This window comes from Nicotiana tomentosiformis, chromosome 6, assembly GCF_000390325.3.
Source record: "Nicotiana tomentosiformis chromosome 6, ASM39032v3, whole genome shotgun sequence".
NCBI classification, from domain to species: domain Eukaryota; kingdom Viridiplantae; phylum Streptophyta; class Magnoliopsida; order Solanales; family Solanaceae; genus Nicotiana; species Nicotiana tomentosiformis.
Genome location: NC_090817.1, coordinates 7395824 through 7417478, shown reverse-complemented (window position 1 = coordinate 7417478; position 21655 = coordinate 7395824). Strand labels below are relative to the sequence as shown.

Here is a 21655-nt window from a genome sequence, read left to right as displayed (position 1 = left end):
ACCTCATAGTCAAAGAATCTTTTTTTCTGCAACATAAATCAAGTCATGCAAGCCAACATTTTAAATACTTCCAGTTGAAAATTTGAAGACATATTAAAACCTTCCTTCAAATAATTCAAGATATAAATATTTAAAGATAGTGCAGAATATATCAAAGGCTTTTACTATACACTTGGAGATATACTGAAGCTTCCAACTAAAGAAGCATGTCCTAACTTTTACCTAGGCCGCCTCTTTCGAGGTTTTCAAGCTAGCGGATTTCTTTTTTGACCGTGCACAGTTTATACTCTTGCGGGCCAGGAGTAACATGCAGTTTATGCTCATGCATTAAGGAGCATATTTGTTTTCTTCAAGGATAGTATCTATTCATGAATTTTCCATTGATGGGGCCAATCCACAAACCTTCTGAGTCAACTATCTTATAAGCGCCACTTGAGTATACCTCTTGTACAATATATGGTCCATCCCACTTAGCAGAGAATTTGCCCCCGGATCGACGAGAGGTAATAATAGGCCTTTTGACCAACAGAACTTGGTCACCCACTTGGAAAGATCTAAGGTACACCCTTTTGTTAAAAGATTGAGACAGGCGAGCTTGATAACATTCAAGGCTTTGTTGAGTTTCTAGCCTCTTTTCATCAAGAGCTTCTAGTTCTTCAAGGCGTAACTGAGCATTTTCTTCATCAGTGAGTCCTTCTTGAATGGCAAGCCGCAACGATGGGATTTGACGCTCAAGTGGAAGAACTGCTTCAACTCCATAAACAAGTGAATAAGGAGTCGCTTGCGTTGGTATGCGGTATGTGCTACTATATACCCAAAGAGCTTCTTCCATTCTCTCATGTCAATCTCTCTTAGATTTATAGACAACCTTTTTCAACAAGTTGCAGAGCGTCTTGTTAAATGCATCAGCAAGTCCATTGGCAACAACATAATACTGGAGGAATTACGTTGCTTGAAGCAAAAAAGATCACATATTTTACTCATCATTTTTTTATCAAATGGCTTACCATTGTCCGTCAATATATATCGAGGAATACCAAAGCGATAGATAATATTGACTCGGATGAAGTTAGCCACATTTTCCTTCTTTACTTCCTTAAGAGAAACAACTTCAGCCCACTTCAAGAAGTAATCAGTTGCAGCCAAAATGTATAAATGTCCACTAGAAGACTTTGGCAATGGGCCAACAACATCTAATACCCAATCATCACATGGCCAAGAGGCAATAGTTGGGTGCAATACTTTAGGTGGTTGATGTATGAAGTTAGCATGAAATTGGTAAGATTTACATCTTCGAGCGTAATCTAAACAATCTTTCACCATAGTTGGCCAGTAATATCCCATTCTTTTTATGTGAAAATGAAGTTTTGGCCCAGATTGATGCGCACCACATACTCCAGAGTGTGCTTCTTGCAGGGCTTGAAGGGATTCATCAGCCCCCAAAAAATGTAGGAGCACTCCATCAAATGATCGTCTGTAGAGTGTATTCTTATAATAAATAAAACGAAGGACTCTCCTTCGGATTTCTGTCTTCCTTCGGGGATTTTTCGGCAATATCTCATAACAAAGATAATCGATTAGTGGTTGTCTCCAATCTTCAATTTCAACCTCAAGAATGGAAGCAAGATGCTCAACTTTGCTTTCTTCTTCCTCATAGTCATTTGGTGGAGGAACTACCTATCTTTGGCAAACAACGACTTGTGTCTAATCAGGCAAAGATAATGTAGAAGATAAAGCTGCTAATTAATCAGCTCTCTTATTTTCCTTTCTCGGCACGTGTTGAATAGTTACCTCTCCAAGCCAACTTACCAATCTTTGAGCATATTTGTTATATGGTACCAACTCTGGCTTCTTGACCTCATAGCTACCCATAATCTGATTGATCACTAACTTGGAGTCTCCAAAATCTTGTAGTTGCAATTGTTTGATATCCACAACCATTTCAAGCCCAAGTATGAGCGCTTGATATTCAACAACATTATTGGAGCACCGTTGTGTCAGAGTGAAAGAATGTGGAAAAACTTCTCCTTGAGAAGTGATAAACATTATTCCAGCGCCAGCTCCTTCACGATGTGCAGCGCCATCAAAATACATCTTCCAATGAGGTTGAATTTCTATGTCCATTGCATCTTCATCAGGTAATTCATCAGACAACTCTCAATCATCTAGAATCGGATGGTCAGCTAGGAAGTCTGCTAATGCTTGTCCTTTTACCGCCTTTTGAGGAACATACACAATTTTAAATTGTTGAAATTGGAGGTACCACCTCGCTAATCGATCACTTAGGATAGGTTTAGACATGACAAACTTGATAGGATTCACTCTTGAGACGAGTCGCACGACGTGAGCTTGGAAGTAATGCTTCAGTTTCTGAATAGAGAAGACAAATGCCAAACATAACTTCTCAATAGGTGAATACTTGAGCTCATTTGGCATCATCATCCTACTCAAGTAATAAAGTGCATTTTCTTTGCCTTCATTGTTTCCTTGAGCCAGAAGCGCTCCTACTGACCTTTCTTGTGCTGAAATGTATAATATTAATGGCTTTCCAGGTATGGGGCTGCCAGTACTAGAGGCGTCATCAAATAGGATTTAATTCTTTCAAAAGCATTCCTACAAGCTTGGTCCCATTCAAAAGGAACTCACTTCTTCATGAGGCGACTGAACGGTTGGCATCTTCCAGCAAGATTCTAAATAAATCTTCTAAGATATGCCAACTTACCTTGTAAGCCTTTTAATTCATGAATATCCTTAGGCTCGAGCATTTTCAAGATAGCATCCACCTTAGTTTGATCAATTTCTATACCTCGATGTCGAACAATAAAATCGAGGAACTTCCTAGAAGTAACTCCAAAGGTGCACTTTAACGGATTCATTCTGAGTTGGTATCTCCGAAGCCATTCAAATACCATTCTCAAATCTTGCAAGTGATCATCTTTCTTCCTTGACTTTACCACCAGGTCGTCAACATAACACTCCACATTTTTATGAAGCATGTCATCAAAAATATTTTGCATAGCACGTTGATATGTAGCACCAGCATTCTTCAAACCAAAAGGCATTACCTTGTAGCAGTATATACCTTTAGGGGTGCGAAAGGCAGTAAGTTCTTCATCCTTCGGTGCCATGCAAATTTGATTATATCCAGACGAACCATTCATGAATGACATCGCCTCGTATCCAGTTGTGGCATCAATCATGAGCTCAGTGATAGGAAGAGGAAATTCATCCTTAGGACAAGCATTATTTAGGTCCCTAAAGTCAACACAAACTCGGATTTGACCATTCTTCTTTCTTACAGGGACGATGCTTGAAATCCATGTAGCATATTTAACTTCACAAACAAAACCAGCCTCAATAAGCTTGTTAACTTCAGTTTCAATCAAGGGAACCAGTTCAGGTCTGAAGCGACGTCGTGCTTGCTTCACATGACGAGCACCCCGTTTGACAGTAAGATAATGAACAACCACCTTGGGTCTAAACCTGGCATTTCTTTGTAGCTCTAAGCAAATACGTCTTTGAAATATTTAAGTAGCTCAATATATTTGCTCTCTTCATCACCAGTTAGAGAGGCACTTACATATATGGTCTTTGGATCTTCAGCAGCTCCGAGATTGACTTCTTTTAGTGCATCAATCGTTATCTTCACCCCTTCTTCAAGCTCAGGTGGTGCATCTTTAGCGTCTTCATCCTCTTGAGGATCACCATCATTGAAAGATATGTGATGACATATATGAATATCAAGGCACTTTTCCTAGACTTCCGTATAAAATGAAGCATTTTGTTCGTCATGAATAGTGATATGATATGATGACTCCACACTTTATTCATCTTCCTCCGTTCTTTAGTGTGGACTATAGTATGCATCTTTGCTTTGAAGACCTCTCCGCACGAAACTACAAGTTTGGTCTCTCGCCTCATTCTAGAAGGAGTCGGACTTGGGTAGTCTGTGGTCAAAATATCCCTTTTAGCGAAGATAGGTGCTCTAATCCTTCTATTACCTCTATGAAGCTTGTTTTCTTTCTTCAATGGTCCCAACCTATCAAATACTGAGGTCCTTGTTTTTGTAAGTCGATCAAACATAAAGGCTTCTCGTTAAGCGTCGTATACACTTCTTTAGCAATAATATAGTTACAACTTGCCCTTTTAATGGAGATGCGGATTGGCAGGGGTTGTTTGTAATCCAAACCTTCACGTCATTGCTTTAGGGGGTACCCTTTCTCCATCATCATCTTTTGAGTAGGGTTTGAAGCTTCAGGTAGGAGCTTTCCCAACTTGGATGGTTCATTTGGATCATATACAGCTTTCGCTAACAACTCGTAGGCATTTGGGTCAAAGCCATCATTTGTGCGCTTTGCAGGAACTGTTAGATTTAGAAGCGAATTGGGGTTTGATGATTTGACAAACCCTTTAATAAACTTTGTGAACGAATTAATTGCATCAATTCGCTTGACAGGAAGGGTCAAGCCTCCTAACACATTACCTTGTAGTTCAGAAGATGGATATTCAACCTTCGTTGCCTTTGGGACATAGCAAAGAATGTGAGTCACTTTCTTACTTGAAGATGCCATATTTATCTTGTTTCTATCATAAAGCACTTGATCTTTTTCAACTATAACCTTTGCCTTGCTAGTTGCAACATCAAACTTCTTTGCAACACTTTTGGTTGGCGTCACGTCATCAACCTTAACCTCCTTCAAGACATAATTCTTTAAGTAGAATTTTGCATCAGCAAATTATGATTCAGCCTCGGTAAAGGGCTTATCATCAGCAACTATCTTCTTTTCGACCCCATCTTCACAGTACTTCAAGGACTGATGGTAGGTGGATGAAACCACTTTGTTCTCGTGTATCCATGTCCTTCATAACAAGATATTATATGAGGTCTTTGCATCGATCACGTACATCGATGCACTCGAATACAAATCTCCCATATTTATTTCCAATTTGATCGCCTCTATAGCTCTTTGACCCCCTTGATTGAACCCTTGAATCATCAAATGACTTTCACATAGTTCATCCATCGGTATGCCAAGCTCTTTGACAGTACGAATTGGGAGAATATTGATGCCAGATCCATCATCGATCAAGATTCTACTTATTTTTTGTTCTCGCATAAAGCCAACCATAAATTGGGGACGATTATGGTGTGTTTCTCCAAGCAAAAGATCATCATTAGTAAATGTGATTTTTGCATCACAAATGTCCACTTCTTCAGAATTCTCAGTGAGTTTTTCAAGCAAGGGAGGTAGCATCAATGATGGATCCTCCTTCTTTGTCTTTTCTTCATCTATCTTACAACATGAGGCCTTGATATCTTCATATGAAGCTTGCATGCATAACCAGCTTGGCAGGAATTCATCCAATGTTACTGGACAGCGTAGCCTTTGATAGTGATTCTCCACCATTTTTATTTTCTTCCAATTCTTCTTTATCATTTTCTTCTTGGGTCTCTTCACCGTTTTCTCCCTAGTCAATTGCTTACTTGACTCCCTTTATGTACTTGTCTTGTAGCATCTCCACCGAGCCACAAGAATCCAACCTTCATCATCAGTTTAACCATCTTGTGATTCACTTTCCTCTTGAGATCTTTCCTCCACTATTAGTTTATTCAGTATAGGGAGAAACAATGATTTGCTTACATCGATAGGTTCAAAGTCACCAAATTTAATCATATTTGGTGATGATGCAGTTTGGATGCCATCACATTCATGTACTTCGACAAAATTGCAAAGGACGATGGGATCAAGTGAACCAAAAGTGACAGAGACTTGATTCAAACTTTCCTTCTCATCCTCGAGCAAGATTTTTCCTTCAGCGGCCAAATCCATGACTTTCTCCTTGAAGATAAAGCATTTTTCAATAGGGTGGCCAATCAACCGATGGGACTTGCAATAATTTGGATCATTAGTCCTTCCAGCTTCGTTTGGCCGCTTCATCTCAGGTAACTCAATGAGTTTCAACTCAAGGAGTTCTTCAAAAATTGTTAGGACATCGGAGTCCAAGAATAGATATTCTTTTGCTTGCATTTACTTCAGAGTTAACTTTCGGCCAACTTGATCCTATAAGGACGTTGTCTTCACACTTTGCTTCTTACTCAATTTTGTAGTGACCTTTAATGGCGAGGCATTAACATTCATTGATTCCTTGCTCTCAGACTTTGACACAAACTTTCCTTCTTTCTTTATTTCTTGTTTATCCTTGACTTTGCGAGGTTCATAAACAGGTGGCCCTTGATTTCCACTTGAAGACATACTTAACTCCATATCATGAGCACGTGTAGCCAATTATTCAAAAGACTTAGGCTTGATACACTGTATAATGTAGAGAAGTCCCCAATGCATTCCTTGGATACACATTTCTATTCCAGAAGCTTCACTAAGTCTGTCTTTGCAGTTGAGGTTTGCCTTCCTCCATCGATTTATGAAATCAACAACTGGTTCATACTTCCATTGATGCGTGTTTGTGAGTTCAATCATACTTACAGTGCGCCTAGAAGTGATTGAGAAATTCATGCTCAAGTTGCTCCCAGTTATTGATGAAACCAGCCTCGAGATCAGTATACCAATCAAAAATATTTTCTTTTAAGGAACGGACAAACTGCTTGACAAGATAATCTCCATATGTTCCGGGATTATTACAAGTTTCGGCGAAGTATGCAATGTGTTGCTTTGGATTTCCTTTACCATCGAATTGTTGAAATTTTGGGGGGCTGATAACTTGCAGGCATCTTCAAACTGTCAATTCTCGTTGTGTATCGCTTTGCATATGCGAGAGAAGACTTGGCAGCAACGTCGTACTTATCTTTGATGGTTCCCATGATGAAATCTTTCAATTGGTCAATGGGAATAACCCCGTCAGATCAAATCTGAAGTTCTTTAGAAGTTGTTGTCTGCCTTGCAGGTGAGTCTCCTTTATCTTGCATCATAGGGAGCTTTCCAAGAGCATGACTTGAATCTTCCTCCATCATGCTTTCAACTCTATTTGTCAGCTTGATAATTTGATTATCTTGATCTTGTATATACTTCGTTAACCCTTCAATTGCCTTTGTTAAATTTGTGAGTTATTCTTCAACAGTTGAAGTGTTAGTCACCATTACTTGGATAATCATCGTGGATGGTGGAGCAAAGCATGAATTTTCTCTTACACCATACTTTGAGTGGAACAACTCACATGGTGTGCTTGGAGCAGATCCGATGATCAAGACATCATCATCATCCTGTGTGATGAGATTCTTAGATCTAGATGGGCTAAGTAGAGCCAATGTCTTCTCAACGATTTCAGCAATGTTCGCTCCTTCTTCCAATTCAATTGGAAATGATCTTTCCCCCTTTGAGGATCGAAAATCAAAGATAGGAACTGATGCAGAAGACATTTGAAATGCTTGTTATCCCAGCAAGTTTGCCTTGCTCTTAGTGACACGTCCTATGCTTTCCATAGTAGCATCCAACAAGTTTTCCACATCATATGAAAACTTGGAATCTGTAGCCTTAGTAGTAGTGAGTTTGAAGTTAATCTTCTTAGGAGTCATTTCTGTGTTCTTGAAATTTGGTAATTTGAAGAGATGAGAGGTAGAGATGGTCCCACTGGGCATGCCACAAATTTGTAACAACAAATTTTTGCATTGAGAAAAATAAATAATCAAGACTAGAAAATTGCATAACAAATGAAAGTGTTACAATCTTTATGGCATTCCTCTGATTCTTTAAGAATATAAACTATCTTGATGAGCTTGATTTTGATTCAAGGGCTTGTAAAGGTTGGTCTTAAATCTCCTTCTTGAGCTTGAATTTGGATTTGATCACGAACAAGTAATTTGATCTTGAACGCCTTGGTATTTGATTTGGCTTCGTTCTTGATCTTGAACTTGAACTTGAACTTGTAGCTTGAGTACTTGAACTTGTAGCTTGTAGAGAAATTTGTGGTGTTTGATCTACGAGCTCTCTGCTTGCTTCTTGTTATCACTTCTAGTGTCTTCTAACTTTATGAAGACCTCTATTTATAGTTGTAGAGAGTAATGTGGCTCTGCGATTTGATTGGTCCGTTTGAACAAACCAATACCATCTAGACATTTGGCACAACTTTATTGATTGTTGATTTGACTTGGTATGCCATCCTTTCTTGACACATGGCATGATTTAATTGGCTCATTTATTTGGCATGAATTGCCACATCACTTGACATGTGGCATGATTTTGTTGGCTTGTTCTTTTGACTTGGATTGCCACATCACTTGAGACGTGTCATGATTTCATTGGCATGTTTATTTGGCTTGGATTTCCATATCACTCGACACGTGGCATGAGCCTGACCTTTAAGATGGGCTACTAACCATTTGAACCTTGGGCTAGTAAAATTGGCTCATCTTTTGTAGCCCAATTAAATGGACTAGCCCAATATATTTGAATTTAAATGACTAACTCAATTGTATTAGCTGCAATATTTACTTGGACTATTGTCTTGAATTTAATATAGTCCAAATAATTTGTGGTTTAAAATCCAACAAGATTTGCATGTTTACACTTGCGTATACATTTTATATATATTTAAATTGAAATAAATATAATTTAAAACACATAGAAGTACTATATAAGGTAAAAATACGGGATCCTAGATCCTAGGTTATAAAAAATACACTATATATATATATATTTAGGGTGTATATGCTCAAATCATAAATAAACATCAAATAAACAACTTGATATATTGTAAAAATACATAAGATTGGCATCAAATACATTTTAGTACACCATAAAAATACATAAGATATTGGTCAGTTGTGCATCAATATCAAAAAATTCCCAACTCCATGAGACTTTCAAATGCCTTGTTTTAAAAAAGGAATAATAAAGAAACCTTCACATGATCCCTACAATTTTGAGAAAAAGAACGAAAAGGGAGGAATTTATTTTTGGGTTCATGATGGTAGAGAGATTAGTGGATAAATAATCTCTACAGTTTTAAGATTTTGATTAAATATGGGAGATTTTTAAGCTCTAACATATTGTCCCTTAAATCATGGGTCAGTTTTAAAAAACAAAGAATCTGATGGTAACGTATTATTTTTAAAATATGCTATATATGTAGATGAATCTGCTCTTTTTGAAATAAATCAAAAATAGTATTATTTATATTACATTTTCTTACTAATTGCTCTACAGAGTAAAAATCTCTTGATTCTATCGTTCTAGTGGACCTAATCAGCGCAAATCCTGATTAGTTGGATTAGTAGAATCCCAATACCGGATGCTTAAAGTTTAAAAAAAAAAAAATGTTTTACTGTTTGTGTTTCAAGTACTCACCTCTCCCTCAGTGATTACAGAGTACTGAGCTTGTTTTATATAGCTAGCCTGAGGGGCGGAAGTACAGTGCTCGATGCGGGTTCGACCGAACCCGGTAACTTTTGTTCAAACCATGTATTTATCTTAAAAAATTCATTGAATATATACAACTTATTAATTTAGAACTCAGTAACTTAAAAAGATTACAATTCCAAACCTATAAGGTTCAAATCCTGGCTCCGCCTCTGACTAGCCCGACAATAAAAGCAATTCTAAATATTCTTTATTACACCATACCAAGTTCTCCATTCTAGCTGTTTCTTTATCTGCTTTAGCAAATTTATTGTAGGGACTTTCTAATATAGAACATACCATAATTGTGTAATTGCAGGATTAACCTTGTCCTTGTACTAGGCTGAGTACTACCAGGTTTAAATTAATCCATACAACAGTTTCATTGACATTATATTAGCCCCAGTTCCAAAAATGTCATCTTGTATTGGTCAACTTTGTCTATCTATACCTTAACAAATTAGGGATGAAGGTAAGATGCAATCGACTTATAGTGTCCGGGTCAACTTGCGCACATCGACTAATTCTACGGACTACCTACTACCTCCCACCAGCACAGGTATTGAGTAACTCTATCCACGAAGGCTCGGACAAAAGTACTTCATCCATTTCACATTTGGTACTAAATGAAAATTGTACATCCTCTTCCAAATCCATGAGCAACTTTATGGGAAAGTAACTGTAGTTTTATCTGTTAGAAGTTAGAATGATAAAGGAAGGTTTTACTTCTGCAAATTTAGGATATAAACCAGAAAGCCTGCTGAATGATATAAACCAAAGTTCGAAGTGGCAGAATTAACTATAAACGATTTATCAACAAAGAGTTCCAAGTGGCAGCACTGACTATGGAAGTTCTTTTCATGTCCAAGGAGATTAAAACTTAAGCTACTATTCATTGTCAATATTCTGTTTTACAACATTTCAACTTGATCCTTTAAGGTAGACTAGAAGATGCCTCTATTTTGACACATCCTTGCACATCTTGTCTAGAAAAAAGAATCATCAGTTAAAGTGGTTTCTTCACTTGGACTGACATTTTCTTGAGCACAGCATTTGACCAAAAATTCAACTTTAAATTAGTTGTATATGCACCAGCCGCATGTTGAATACAACTAGTTATCGTCAACTAATAAAGTAAGACTTCAGCACTCTAGGAAGCCCAGAATATAGCACAACGCCAAATACCTTCAGAGGGAAAATTTATCGAATATCTAGGCAAGTAACATTATAATAAGCTCAAACCGAGCTCGCGAATGTGCTACATCAGGATAAGAATATAACACTCTATCTAGCTAAATAAACCACAGGCTCATGGTCTCAGACAAAGCATAACTACTAGTACCCCATCTATAATACTAGGAAGCAGCAAATGAATCCTCAAATGTCAAATACTAACAGCCTAATATAGGAAATACAAAATATAAGTAGGAATATAGGAAGATGCAACAGTGAAACTGATCCGCTCTGAGCTATGCCTTCTATTCAAAAGCTTCATCATCGTCATCTGGAAGTGGCTGCGCAGCGGCTTGCAAAAGCTCTTGTTCATGCCTGAATATGAAGAGGTGTATGGTTATAACTCATAAAAATAGCAAACAAAATTTCAAGCACTAGACGGCCTTTCCCAGCTCAGACAAGCAAGCAACAGGTTCAACTTGCATGGTCTAACCTAACAGGAACCTAATCCTTATTCTTACTAAAATATGCAAGGGTTAGTCAGGAACAAAATCATCTGTCCAACTATGATATACAAACTAAGATGCATGAATATCTGTAGATTGTCGTCTAACTCTGATATACATATTAAGATGAAATGAATATCTGTAGACCGTCATCTAAATCTAAAGTACATATTAAGATGCAATGAATATCTGTATTCTAATATGATATATTCTCCTCACTGACAATGTTCTCAATTGTATGGAATATGCATACAGAACCCTTAAATATCCTTAAATATTAGCAGAAACAAAAAATAATGAAACATCAAAGGGAAACAGAGATCTTACAGTTGCTGTGCAGCTAAATCAATTTGTACTTCAGGGGGAGCAAGTGCAGGTGATTCCACAAAGTGAAGATTAGCATCCCTATAAGTAGGACAAAAAGAAAATAAGATCTCAATACAATACCAGTATGCAGGCCTCGCATAAACAGGAGATAATATTATATTTAGCATTACCCAGCAAGCTTTCTGGCAAGGTACAGAAAAGGCTTCTCAAAGTTGTAGTTACTCTTTGCTGAGATCTCATAGTATTGCAAATTTTTCTTCCTGTGGAAGGTAACTTGCTTTGCCTTAACCTGCCTGTTCTTGACATCAACTTTGTTTCCACAAAGAACAATGGGGATGTTTTCACAAACCCTAAAAAGAAAGGAAAGCCAGTTCAGATTCAATCCTATATTCTCAATTATAAGTTATATGGAGCATAATTATGACAGCTACATATACCTGCAGAGATCTCGATGCCACGTAGGAACATTCTTGTAGGTCAGACGGGCTGTAACATCAAACATGATAATTGCGCATTGCCCATGAATGCTGCACAATTAATGCAAAGAAATTTAAGCAGCCAAAACACAGTCACCAAAAGGTTCGAGCAAGATTACTAAAGAATCATTAGACGGTAAATCTAAGTGCTCAGACATTTTTAAAAAAAAAAGAGAGCAGCATAGTTGATGTTCAAATGTTAAATCAGAGATCAAAAGAGATGAGAGCAAGTAAATGAGCCCAATTTCTGTCAAGTAAATGAGCCCAATTTCTGTCAACTCAAACACCCTGAAATAGTAGTAGTATGTTGTAGAAGTAACACTAGAAGCATTTGCTGTAGATTCTCACATGTTTCTAACTATTCACCATCAAAACAACCAACAACCTAATAGCAATATTCTTTCCATCTAGAAACTTTAAACTTTACACACTCACTCTTAGCATTTGATAGTAAAAGCTTTAATAAGAAATACCATACTTCAAGCAGTAAAGACTAGGGAAAACTAAGGTTTTCAACTGTCTATAGTCACTTACTAGTAACCATCCCGAAGACCTCCAAACTTCTCTTGTCCAGCAGTATCCCAGCAATAAAAGCGAATTTTCCCACAATTTGTGAAGAAGTCTAATGGATGAACCTCCACACCAATAGTGGCTGTTTGAAAAAGACACACACAAATAACTCATGAGAAAACAACGAAACAAGAAAAAGGTAAGCCTTTTTTTGAGAAACAAGATAATGATCCAGATTATCAAAACCGCACTTTATGTCAGTAAAAGAAATCAAACACTTACGTTCATATTTCTTCTCAAATTCACCAGTAAGATGCCTCTTGACAAAAGTTGTTTTCCCTGGAAAAAGTATACCAATTACAGCAGGAACCACCACAGGATGCTCAAACAAAAGGAATCAAAAGCCACTAAACTCTGACAAACATCCACTTCAATTTACAAATATCCAATGAATAATACCAGGTGTTATTCATTGCACACAGATCAATAGGAGATTTTCGATGTAAACTTAGACATGATGATATCTTACTCTATGAAATAATTTTTATATTTAAACACTACTAAAGATTAAATTTTTCATAGTCAATATTGTTATTCTTTTGTTGAAAGACTCAAAGCAAAAAAGTAGAACTGTTTGACATCAAAATATTATCAGTGTCATTCTCTTAAAGACAAAAAGTACAACAATCGCGAAGCAAAGCAGAGGTGAATCCAGAATTCGAATTTTATGGGTTCAAGTTCAAATTTTATCATAGCCCATTTTGTTTGCTTGGTTCGAAATCTATCATTTGTTACGTATTTAGTGGATTTTTTAACATATACATAAGGTTTGAGCCAAAGCTATTGAGATAAAATAATAACATAACTTGTACACTCACACATGATTTCATAAAAGTGCTCGGTCACAATTTTTGGTAATATTTAATGCTTTCATATGTTTAAGCAAAACAGCTCGACACCAATATATTGTTAGTTTCATTCTCTTCGAGACAAAGTACTAGAAACAAACGCAAATCTCAGCTAAACATAGAAACATACCAGTTCCTCCATCGCCCACGATTACAAGCTTGAAGCTTGGATAATCTACAGTTTGTTGGTTTGGTAGAGCCTGTATAACAATGAATTCACAAATATCAGCCCTAATCAAAGTTAAAACCAATTTTAAAAACAAGAACAGAAACAATTGAACAAAAAATCAAAAAAGCATATAAACACCTTAACGGTCAATTATACCACTACGATGGATTATCATTCCATACTGATATATAATTTGCAACTATATAAGATCTCTATACAAATTCTGCTATATTCAATCTCATTCCGTTCTAATGATAATAAAAGTAATCTGTGAAAATTTGGAATCAATTTCTAAAAGAAGAAAAAGGAGCAATTTACATATTAACTCCTCAATCTCAAACCAGTTGCCATCGATTATACATATCATCAATATGAAGATCAATTATATAAACTCTCTATACAAATTCCACTATATCTAACTTTCCAATAATAATAAATAATTTACGCAAATTTGGAACTCAGTATTTCTAAACAGAATAAAAAGGAACAACTGGAGCGGAAAAAAAAATCAATAAAGCATATAAAGACCTCAATCTCAAACCAGTTGCCATCGGTTATATATATCATGTATATGAAGATCGATTATATAAATTCTCTATACAAATTCCACAATACTCTAACTCATTCCATACCAATAATAATAAATAATTTAAGCAAATCTGGAACCAGTATTTCTAAACAGAATAAAAGGAATAATTGGACGAAAAAGCTCAACGAAGCATATAAACACCTCAAATCTCAAACCAGTTGCCGTAGATTACACATATCATCTGTGTATAAATTCTCTACACAAATTCCGCTAGATTTAAACTCATTCAATTCCAATAATATAAAATAATTTACGCAAATTTAGAACCAGTATTTCTAAACAGAATAAAAGGAACAATTGGCGAAAAAAATCAACGAACCATATAAACACCTAAATCTCAAACTAGTTGTGGTCGATTATCATTTCAATACTAATAAATAATTTGCAGCTATACTAAAAAATAAAAATTAACTCACCATATTGAAAGAGAAGAACAAAACGCAGTAAGTTTCTAGAGAGAAAGAGATCTAGGGTTTTGTGGGTAGATTTGTGAAGAAAAGTGAAATGCGGAAGTAGGGTTTATAAATTGAGCATATGGCTTTAACTTGACGCCACTTTCGGACTTTTTCGACTTAAATTTTCCGCAACCTTTTTTTTTGTGTGTATGTTTATTATTATTCTAGAAGAAACCATATTTTTGAATTTCAAATTTGTATATCAGAACTATATATAAAGTACTAATGTAATTTTTTTTTACTTTTTTTTCTATTTCTCTATATTTGTCCAACTTTTGTAAGTTCTAAGCTAATATTTTGCACTTGGATCCACTAGGACTCTAATATTGCATTAGTGTCCTACTTTTTGTATTACAAATTACACAAGAGTTTAGTGCGAAAGATGATTATTTAGTCTGATTAATTTGGAATTTCAATGAATTTTAGTACTGAAGATTATTTAGTCTCATTAATTCGGATTTTCAATAAGTTCTAGTAATAAACTAGTTGAATGATGATGTTAAATTTTAATTTGACATTTGCCAAAATAATTAGTCATAATCCATAAAATATATAAAAAATAAACTTCACACGATGATATCTAAGCTTCAGATTGTAACACCACGTAAAAAATTTTAAGTGTTTTAAGACCATTAAGAAGATTGGCGGATGTTAAATATATCAATTCGGGTATGAACAAGATTGGTAATTTGAATGATATTAATTGATCTTGATAATATATGTATCAGGTGCATTAAAAATGGTTTAGGGGTCTAAGAAGAGCCCTGAGGCTAAGTCAAGTTGAAAATTATATGATTGGATAAAATTTCAAGTGAGTTTGCACAAGATCTAACTTCAAACGAGCATAACTCTCAGGATATGAAGAGTTATATGGTGTATAACCTATCACATTAAATCCCTTTGAGTCTAGTTTCCAACGCATCAAACCGTTCCTCATTTGGAGATTTTTACAAGAAGTTATGACCATTTTACTAAAGAGTGGAAGAACAGCTACGCGAGTCTTACGTAGCTTACGTAGATTTGCGTAGGCAAAATCAGTATGAAAGTGAGGGGAGGGTTAAGCTGTGTAGCCAATAGGGGTGGGCATAATACCGACCGAACCGAAAAAATTGGTTGAACCGGATATTTCGATTTATTCGATTTCGGTTTTTCGGTTTATTCGGTCAGTTTGCGGTTTATAGTTTTAAAAAGTTCGGTGTTCGATTTTAACGGTTCGGTTTTCGGTTAAACCGAAAAAACTAATTTTTTTACCAATTTTTTACTCTTAGTCCCTTACCATGTTACTCTTTCTTAATCTTAAAGCCCAAAACTAATTCTCAACCTAAAGAAGCCCAATCCATCGGATATTCTAACACAAACACAACTTTTAGTTTCCGTTTATGTATTAATATATTCAGAAAAGAATAATTTTGAGCCAGCATACTTAGACTTAATTATTGTTTACTCGGATTTCTTTTCACCAAATTGAATGAGTGTCTACTGATTTGAAAGTTTAAATTATTTGGTGAGGAAAATTATTTATTAGCTTAGTTTATATTATCATGTCCAAGATATTAGAGTTGTCGTGAGATATTAGCTTAACACTTGTGATTATCCTATCCAAAAGACGACATAATTAGCTAGGTGGTTGCAAAAAATGTTGTTTAGCATTTTTGTCTCACAGTTGAGTTTTAAGTCGAGAAATAGGGTTGAATAGTGCACAACTTACTGAATTCTAAAATCAGTTTTAGTTAGCTAATAGCTTGATTCTTGGTGATGTCTAAACTTCTCTATTTTTGTTCTACCTCTACATAGTAAGTAGATATTTTGTGTTAATATTTTTTGAAGTTCCCGTCACATTATGTATCAGTAGCCAGAGTAACTCAGTAGGATATTTTTGTCTTTTTCTGTGAGCAAGTAATCTATTTTCGTTGTTTCGTACTATTTTTGCCATGGCTTGAAACCGAAAAACCGAACCGACTAAACCGAACCGAACATAAATAAACCGAACCGAACCGAAGTTATTATGGTTCAGTTTTGGTTATTAAAATCACAAACCGAAAACTGAATAAACCGAACCAAAATTTTACAAAACCGAACCGAACCGATCGATGCCCACCCCTAATAGCCAATATGCGTAGGCTACGCAGCCAGCCTACGCAGTTCATTTTTTTATAAAACATGGGAGGTTCGGGGAGAGAGAAAAACATAATAATTTTGGCTAAGTTTTGGGTTCTAGAGAGAAGGTGGAGCATCCTCAACCCAAATACACATCAAAGGTAAGTTTTATGATATTTTTATAATGGATTAATACTAATTAATGGTAGTATTAATATCTACATGGATTGAAATTCATAGGGATTTCTCTAATCTTCAAGAATCATTCAAAAGGGTTCAAGTTAGGGTTTGAGCTACAAGAGGTAAATTTTCCACCCTACACTTAAATACAACTATGAATTAAGTATTTGGGATGTATTGTGAAGTAGAAAGTACTAATTGGTTGAAGAATTATGCTAATCCTTGAAATGGGTATTGTGAGTTAGGGTTCTTGAATGGAGAAGAAGATGAATAGTGAATTTTTGAATCTTGTTAGAATGGTTGGTGATTCTAGTGCTTCAATAGCTTAATAATGATTAACTATTGAATCATATAACCTGGGTTGGGGCTTAAAGACTAAGGATGAAATCTATTAAGGATAAAAGGGATATGCATAGGTAAATTGGGCTTGTTGAGGTCTTTAATTGAAGATTTGAGGGTCGAGTTGATGTCGAATTTTAGTAAAACTGGTATGGTTGGACTCGAAATTGAATGAGTTATCGGATTTCGTAACTTTCGCTGGATTCCGAGACGTGGGCCCCACGAACGAATTTTTAATTAATTTCGGGATTTTTATTGAAAATATAGTATTTTCTTATAGAATTGATTCTTATAAATTTTAGTGATTGTATCGAATTATTTTTGGTTAGATTCGAGCCGATCGAAGTTGGATAATCGAGGAAAAGACCTACTAGTGGATTAAATTAGAGCAAGACGAGGTAAGTTTCTTGTCTAATCTTATGAGGGAGAAATTACCCCATAGGTGATTAAAATTAAATAATTGTAGCTAATTGTGGGGGCTATGTATGCACGAGGTGACGAGAGTCCGTGCGTAGCTACTACTAATGCTAAAGTTCGGGTAGTTTAGGACTCAAAGTATGAATTACTTGTGTAAATTATATTTCTTGTTTAATTAATATTATATATATATATATATATATATATATATATATATATATATATATATATATATATATATATATATATATAATTCATATGCTTAAATTTTCTATTTAAATTAATTAATTGTTAAGAGAAATTGTTCTTCCTTCTGAAATTATCTTATAATAAATATACTCTCATTCCGGAGGTATATAAGAAAATGTCCTTTTTTGTGGAGTGGGCCGAACGCCTCGGCAGAATAGATGCATCTATGGATCGTGTCGCACGTCCCTCGATAGTGTACGCGAAACTCTGCGGGTCGTACAACCTCGACAGAAATCGTACTTAATAATAATAATAATTACACTATACTTGGACAGTTTATTGCAGCTTGTAAAGTTATTTGATAAATTGAAAATTTTTTGAAATTGAATTGCAGCTTGTAATGCTATTTGATAAATTAGAAATTTATTGAAATTGAATTGCAGCTTGTAAAGCTATTTGAATCAGCACGAATTAGCTTCTACTCAAGTCCGATCCGGCACACACTAGCTACTACCACTCTGCTTTCTTGTATGTTTCTTTTAAAGTTGTCATAGCATTGTTATTACGTCTGGAGAATTTTCTTTTTCCCAAGGTTGATTGCTAGTCTGCAAATATATCAGTTGATTTAGATTGTAAGATCATTATAAAATTATTATTAAGATATTATAAAAAAAATATAGAATACGTATATTAAATCATTTCGTAACAAGACGTTACCATAATTACAACTGAGCTTTTACCTCTCTTTTTGTTTATTTTTCTCTTAATTCAATTAAGAATTTGCCATATAAATTTTCGGTTAATTTTATTGATTCAAAAATTTGTTGAATTTTGTTTATATAAATATGAATACCATATTACATGACTTGTTTTTTTTTCTTGTTTCATAATTACCCAAATTGCTTCTAATTTATCTATTTTTTATGATAGTGTTCATTATATCGAATTTATCAAAACTTGAATTTGTGGCACTTGACATTTTCGGAAAGAATTATTTATCATGTGTTCTTGATGTTGAAATTTACCTTGCTGCAAAAGCTCTTGAAAATACTATTATACAAGGAAATAAAATATTAAACCATGATAAAGCAAAGGCTATGATTTTCCTTCATCATCATCTCGATGAAGGGTTAAAGGCCGAATACTTAACCCTAAAGTATCCATTTGAATTATATAGCAGTTTAAAGGAACGATATGACCATCTTAAGGCAACGATATTGCCAAGAGCTCGATATGAATGGATTCACTTACGGTTACAAGGTTTTAAAAATGTAAGTGAATATAATTCTGTTGTATTCAGGATAACTTCTCAACTTAAATTATGTGAAAAAATTGTGAATGATGAGAATTTACTAGAAAAAAACTCTTTCTACTTTTCATGCCTCAAATATGGTATTGCAGCAACAATATCGTGAAAAGAGTTTAAAGAAATATTATGAATTAATCTCATGCCTCTTGGTGGCTGAACGACATAATACCATTTTAATAAAAAATCATGAAGCTCGTCCCATTGGATCTGCACCATTTTTCGAAGTGAATATGGTAGCAGCTACTCAAAAGTCTGAAAGAAGACAAAATCATTATCGTGGTCGTGGCCATATTCGTGGGCGTTGACGTGGAAAAGGACATGGAAGGGGACGAAATAATTATCATCATTATGGCAAAAATAAACAAAAGAACAATAAGGATCCTCAAAATAATCTTTTAAAAGGCAGAGTTAATATTTGCCACAAGTGTGGTATGAAAGGTCACTGGGCACGTGTTTGATGTACGCCTGACCATTTTGTCAAAATTTATCAAGCATTCAATAAAAGAAAAGATAACAATGTGGAGTCACACTTGACTTTTCAAATTGATGATGATAAAGCAGGCCCCTCAAACAAATATGATGATGTTGAGGCAAATCTTGCATATAAAGATGATGACTTTGGAGGCCTTGCAAATATTACTCATTTAAAAGCTGGTGACTTCTTTGAGGATATTGACTGAGGAAGTAATTATTTTATTGGGGAATAAAGCTTTAAGAAAAATTATTATTTTTATATTATGTCTTTATGTAGTTTGTTCTTCTTAAGTGTACTTTCCTAAAGCATTATATATGCTAGTTTCTACATTCCTCATGTAATTTTTAATGTTTCTTTTATTTATAGTCTTTTGTATTTCTTATGATGTACTTTTTGTTTATTTATGAAGAATATGGAAATTTCTCAGTCTCCAGTTAGATCCAAGATCAATAATGATGATATATGTCTTTTGGATAATGCTACAATACATACTATTTTAAGAGATACAAGATATTTCTCTAATTTGATGATGAAAGAAGCCAATATTAATACAATATCTGACAATACAAGATCAATTGAAGGCTCATGAAGAGCAAATTTATTACTACTCGGAGGAACAAATTTGGTTATTAATGAAGTATTATATTGTAGTAAGTCTCAAAAAAACTTACTAAGTTTCAAATATATTCGCCAAAATGGATATCACATTGAGACTACAAATAATGAAACGATTGAATATCTTTATATTAATTGTCATGACCCAACCGGTCATTTTGACTTTTAGAATCCTGTTCCCCTAAATAAAACTTTCCTTATGTACTTTTAATAATTTATGACTTGCGGGGATGGTTGGTTCAGAATTTGAAAGTGATCGGGTTGAAATCGGAACAATTGGTTCCTTAGTTTGGCTTTAAAAGGCCAAGTTTGACTTAGGTCAATATTTTGAGAAAATGACCCGGAATCGGGATTTGAGGATTCCAATAGGTTCGTATGATAATTTCGGACTTGGGCGTATGTTTGAATCAGGTTTTAGATAATCCAAGAGCGTTTTGACGCTTAACAGTGAAAACTAGCTAATTAAAGGCTTAAAGTTTTTGAAATTTGGTTTGGGGTAGGTTTTGGAGAAGTTGAAGTTCGTTTGGAATTTCGAGTATGAGAATAGCTCCGTAAAGTGATTTAAGACTTGCACGCAAAATTTGGTGTCATTCCGAGTAGTATAAGTATATTTCGGCGCGTTCGGAGTAAGTTTGAAGAATTTAAAATTTCTAAGTTGAATCAATTTGGTTTGGGATATGATTCTTAGATTTGATGTTGTTTTACACATTCCGAAAGTTCGAGCGAGTTCGTTTTATGATTTCAAACCTGTTGGTATGTTCGGGCAGGCCCCCGGGGCCCCCGAGTGTTAACCGGACGAGGCTCGAATCAATTTTAGAATTTTGAAGAAGAGGTGAAGCTTCCAGCTTCTGGTATGATCGCACCTGTGCATAGGCAGCCGCAGGTGCGAGCCACTAGTCGTAGGTGAGAAGTTGAGGAGCAAGTCTGCCACCGTAGGTGCGGAACTTTGGGCGCACCTGCAAACGCGCAGGTGCGAGAAATAGGCGCAGATGGGAAGCTTGGCAGCGAGGGGAAAAACTCACACCTACGAGGCTTTTCCGTAGGTGCGGAAGCCGCAGGTGCGGTACACCTCCGCAGGTGCGAAACCACTGCTTGGCAAAATGGTTAAAAATCGGGGCTTAGACATTTTTTAGCCTATTTTTCTCCATTTTCGGGCGATTTCAGAGCTTTTGAGAGGGGATTTCAACTAGCAACTTGAAGGTAAGTTAATTCTACATACTTTGAGTTAAATACATGGATTATGGGTAGATTATAACTGGTAAATCTTAGAAATCAAGAGTTTAGATGAAAAACCTAGATTTGTAAAAAAAATGAGATTTTAACCACGAAAATGGTTATGGTATTAGATAGAAATTATGTATTTGAGTTCTTGAGATTATGGGTAACGTTTTTCTCCAAATATTTCCGGAATCCGAGCACGTGGGCCCGGGGTAAATTTTAAAAATTTTACCATTTTATATATGGTAATTTATTTAATAGATGAATTTCGAATTATTGATCATATATTAATTATTTTATATAACTTTTGGATAGTTTCGGATTTTTCAGCATCGAATTGAGGTTTTACG

The 21655-nt window shown here is 35.3% G+C and overlaps 3 protein-coding genes across 3 annotated transcripts; all 3 read right to left on the bottom strand.

The window, feature by feature from the left end:
- Positions 1-841: 841 nt before the first annotated feature.
- LOC138893528 (uncharacterized) lies at positions 842-2124 on the bottom strand. The gene is made up of 3 exons (XM_070178144.1): positions 1792-2124; positions 1093-1677; positions 842-934 (listed from the first exon to the last, which is right to left on the bottom strand). Exons 1-3 carry the CDS (start codon positions 2122-2124, stop codon positions 842-844), a joined length of 1011 nt encoding a protein of 336 aa, XP_070034245.1.
- Positions 2125-2157: 33 nt separating this feature from the next.
- Positions 2158-5408, bottom strand: LOC138893527 (uncharacterized). Its single transcript, XM_070178143.1, has 5 exons — positions 4906-5408; positions 4776-4860; positions 4216-4694; positions 2723-3483; positions 2158-2522 (listed from the first exon to the last, which is right to left on the bottom strand). Exons 1-5 carry the CDS (start codon positions 5406-5408, stop codon positions 2158-2160), a joined length of 2193 nt encoding a protein of 730 aa, XP_070034244.1.
- Positions 5409-10552: 5144 nt separating this feature from the next.
- LOC104121618 (GTP-binding nuclear protein Ran-B1) lies at positions 10553-14596 on the bottom strand. The gene is made up of 8 exons (XM_009633653.4): positions 14428-14596; positions 13384-13453; positions 12628-12684; positions 12370-12487; positions 11797-11886; positions 11530-11709; positions 11360-11437; positions 10553-10901 (listed from the first exon to the last, which is right to left on the bottom strand). The coding sequence occupies exons 1-8, from the start codon at positions 14428-14430 to the stop codon at positions 10832-10834; spliced, it is 666 nt and encodes a 221-aa protein (XP_009631948.1). The 5' UTR covers positions 14431-14596; the 3' UTR covers positions 10553-10831.
- Positions 14597-21655: the final 7059 nt, after the last annotated feature.

Excerpts from the sequence above, each read along its gene's own strand:
- LOC138893528 (XM_070178144.1), bottom strand. The coding sequence starts at position 2,124 with ATGGACATAGAAATTCAACCTCATTGGAAGATGTATTTTGATGGCGCT. Across the intron at positions 1,678-1,791 it reads TGGTAAGTTGGCTTGGAGAG|GTAGTTCCTCCACCAAATGA; the intron begins GTAACTATTCAA and ends TGCCAAAGATAG. Across the intron at positions 935-1,092 it reads AAGTTGTTTCTCTTAAGGAA|TATTATGTTGTTGCCAATGG; the intron begins GTAAAGAAGGAA and ends TAATTCCTCCAG.
- LOC138893527 (XM_070178143.1), bottom strand. The coding sequence starts at position 5,408 with ATGGTGGAGAATCACTATCAAAGGCTACGCTGTCCAGTAACATTGGAT. Across the intron at positions 3,484-4,215 it reads AAGATGATGATGGAGAAAGG|GTTTAGACCCAAGGTGGTTG; the intron begins GTACCCCCTAAA and ends AAGAAATGCCAG. Across the intron at positions 2,523-2,722 it reads TGAATTAAAAGGCTTACAAG|CACAAGAAAGGTCAGTAGGA; the intron begins GTAAGTTGGCAT and ends TATACATTTCAG.
- LOC104121618 (XM_009633653.4), bottom strand. Across the intron at positions 12,685-13,383 it reads CGTGGGCGATGGAGGAACTG|GGAAAACAACTTTTGTCAAG; the intron begins GTATGTTTCTAT and ends TACTTTTTCCAG. Across the intron at positions 11,438-11,529 it reads CTTGCCAGAAAGCTTGCTGG|GGATGCTAATCTTCACTTTG; the intron begins GTAATGCTAAAT and ends TCCTACTTATAG.